Source organism: Austrofundulus limnaeus, unplaced genomic scaffold (assembly GCF_001266775.1).
Source record: "Austrofundulus limnaeus strain Quisiro unplaced genomic scaffold, Austrofundulus_limnaeus-1.0 Scaffold1452, whole genome shotgun sequence".
NCBI lineage: Eukaryota > Metazoa > Chordata > Actinopteri > Cyprinodontiformes > Rivulidae > Austrofundulus > Austrofundulus limnaeus.
In genome coordinates this window covers 8,828-12,308 of record NW_013953854.1, presented here as the reverse complement: position 1 = coordinate 12,308, position 3,481 = coordinate 8,828, and the positions used below count along the sequence as shown (strand labels likewise).

The 3,481-nt window shown below is 39.9% G+C and overlaps 2 protein-coding genes across 2 annotated transcripts in view; both read left to right on the top strand.

The window, feature by feature from the left end:
- plekhd1 (pleckstrin homology domain containing, family D (with coiled-coil domains) member 1) overlaps positions 1-2,971 on the top strand; it is a gene marked incomplete in the record, with an annotated part of 58,412 nt that extends 55,441 nt beyond the window's left edge. Inside the window, 1 exon segment of the mRNA XM_014032446.1 lies at positions 2,346-2,971. Within this exon segment, the coding sequence (XP_013887900.1) occupies positions 2,346-2,491 (146 nt within the window).
- LOC106535446 (vacuolar protein sorting-associated protein 54) overlaps positions 944-3,481 on the top strand; it is a gene marked incomplete at its 3' end in the record, with an annotated part of 10,484 nt that continues 7,946 nt past the window's right edge. Inside the window, 1 exon segment of the mRNA XM_014032447.1 lies at positions 944-1,053.

Below are 3,481 nucleotides of genomic sequence, written 5' to 3'. Positions count from 1 at the left end.
TCCGGGAGGGACTCAGAGTAGAGCCGCTGCTCCTCCACGAGGAAGACCCAGGACACGCTGGAGGGACTATGTCTCTCGGCTGGCCTGGGAACACCTTGGAGTTCCCCCGGAGGAGCTGGAAGAAGTGGCTGGGGAGAGGGAGGTCTGGGCCTCCCTTCTGAAGCTGCTGCCCCCGCGACCCGACTCTGGATAGGTGGAAGAAAATGGATGGATGGATGGATGGATGGATGGATGGATGGATGGATGGATCTTCTAAACGAGCTTACGGCGTTCATTCTCCAGCATTCAATCGCTGCCAGAGCTTGGACTGTTACCATGGTGATGACAGCTTCCTGTTCCGGTGGTGAGAGCCCGTCTCAAAAGTGGAGGGTGTATACAGCGCCATCAAGGGAACTCAGTTCAGCTGTGAGGGGGCTTCACAGTGAGTGTAGTGTGTAGGGAGTAGGGCCAGGGAGGAGCCACCTATTGGGAAAGGCCGTTCCAGTCTGAATTTATGCATAAGGTTCATTTCTTTAAACTATTTACTAACAAAATCTAATGTTTTAGCTGCCAAAAAGTAGCCAGTGCTAAATGGCAAACATCATTCCCATAAAAAAAAACTTGTTATCTCACAAAATGGAGTAAAATTAAGAATGTAATTTATTTGAATGAAACATTGAAAGTGACACAGCACTAAACACAACATTTTAGTAAAATGTGACCACACAGATGTGCAAAACTAATCAAAATGAAGAAAAATAGCATGATCTGTACCTCCTGCCTATAAGAACATGAATAATGAGGTAGTTATGTAATATCTGACAATAATAAATATAATAATAGTTATAATGGACACACTCCATTCCGGAAGGTGGCAGCAATGCACCTAAACACTGTCACCTGGCATTAAACCACAGAAGAAGAAGAAACCAGCCAGCAGAGCTTGGGTCAGCAGGGGGCAGCAGTGAGTTTCCTGACGTGAAACTGAATCTTCTGGTTGTCACTATCATTTCCTCTGGTGCTCCTGTGAGACAAACAGCGGCTGCTTCCATCAGGTGGACACTCTACAGACAAGTAGGCCTTGTTTATTTACCCGTTATTTGGTTGTTTATGATTTATTATTATTTGTTAGCTGTGCTCCCAGCTTTACGTCTACAGGACGTGTAACCTCTGCTGACAACATTAGCTTTAGCGTTAGCTTCCACATTCTGAGCATCATCAGCTGCCGACATGAAGAAGATGAAAGCAGTGTTGTGTTTCTTGTGACCGTGTTGTGTTTTGGACTTGGCTGTCAGGTCTGTCAGGTCTGTGCTGGTCGTGCTGTAACATGCACAGACCAGTAACCAAACTGGTTAAGCTAAAGCTAGTTAGCTTAGCGCCCGTCACAGCCGAGAGCAGCGTCTCCTGTCAGAAAGATCAGAGACACACAACATGCTAAAAACAGTTAGCATTTTGTTAGCATCATGTTTTCTGTGTGATGGTTTACAAAGGTCACATAAGATTTAATGATGTGTTTATGTCTGACTGTAAACTTCTTCAGTGTAGGTGTACAGCCTTATCACTTCATAAATAATACATACAACTGTGTGTGTGTGTGTGTGTGTGTGTGTGCGCATGTATGTATGTACTGTATGTATGTATGTATTTATGTGTGTATGTACTGTATGTGTATATGTATGTATGTATGTATGTATGTATGTATGTATGTATGTANAAAGCACAAATCTGCTTATGAATTATAAAAATTAGTAAGACCACTAAAGTGCAAACAAAATCTTTAGGTCTACAGTTAGTGGATTTGTGCTTTAGTGGGCTGGTGCCCACCACTGACTTTTAATATGGTAACATCTCAACAGCCACACAAAAAATGTGACTCCGTTGTGTTTTCAGGATGCAAAGTTTATCTMAATATAATGTTATTTTTCATGTGATTAAGCCTTTATGGTTTAAACACAAACAATAAAACTGAACGTTTAAACTCAGACAGCACAGAAACATCAAAAATGCAACAACCTCAGTCTAATGTAAAATGTAAAATTTCCCTTTTTTGGTCACACGTAGATGTAAACACACGCAGGCCCACTTTTTTTGTTAAGCCTGAAAATTGTATTTTATTTTGTTAATAATTTCAGCTAATAAATCATGTAGCTTCTCTTTATCAGTCTCTGGCTTCTTGGGCCACTGGAGGTCCTTGTTCGGTCCTAGCAGAAAGGGAATAGTTCTTTAGGTTCAGATTCAGACTGATGCAACATGTTTATGGTTGAACACACCTAACTGCATGTCTTCATTTACCTGAGAGCAACCCTTACCCTGCTGAAAGCATGTGAAAGTCTGAGCTCCCACTGCTCGTTGTGTTCCCTCTGCAGTGAAACCCTCCAGGTCGTTTGCTGATGATGGCAGCGTGGAGGAGTTACGGGCCACGGCTCGACGGCTGACCTCCGACAGCAGCTTCAGAGAGAGCGTGTACAAGATCATCACCCGCAAGGATGGTCCCAACAAAAGCCTGGACTGAAGGCAGGATGAATCCTGGGCAGGGTGCTCGTTGGAGCGTTTCATTTCAATGAATATGTATGTTATTGAGATTAATGTATTTTTTTCAAAAAAGAGAAAAAAAAGTAGAAAAATCTTGTCACATTCCTTTAGGAGCTCACATATTTCATCAGTTCAGACACACAACGCTGAGAACTGAGGTGTCAGTGTTTTACTCTAAGTAGGTAGTGTAAAGTAGCACAGATTATGTTTATATAAGTTAATAAAAGGGATAGCCCAGTTATTTTTAAATATAAATTTACATTTTAAAAACGTGTTCTGTCTAATAGTTATCAGCAGGTATCAGCTGTGACATCAGTCTTAGAGCACAGATTAATGAGAAAAAGGTGGAAGTCTTCACAGGCTGGACTAAAGCTAACCAAACGAGTGTTTTATTGTTTTTTTCAGAGTTGTATAAAGTACCTCAAAGTGATACTTGAGTAAAAGTACAAGTATCTTACCATAAATATACTTTGGTAAAAGTTCAAGTCTCCTCTAACAATATTACTTGAGTAAAAGTCTTAAAGTATCTAATTTATTTTGTACTTAAGTATCAAAAGTAAATTTCTGACACAAAATGTACTTATTAAAAGTAAAAGTACTGAGAAAAAATGAGTGGCTAGACTTCCCAAAATGACATTTATTGAGAGGTGAGACACTCAAAAAAGTTTTTCTAAAGGTCAACATGGCTTTATTATCATATAAAAATGTTAATAGGATGCACTACACCTGTTACATACAGTCTATGTTCTGCTGCAGTGTGACATAATTTGTGTTGTTTGCAGCTGTGATGGGTTGTGTACAAACTAATACAGGATCAGAATAATATATATTTATACTTCTCATCCACCCACAATTAAATTCACTCTACCCAGGAGGATAATATTTTTAACAACAAGCTGTAATAAAACAGGAGTAACGACTTTATACTTCTTATCTTTTTTAAAAATGTACTGAGTAGAAATTACAGATA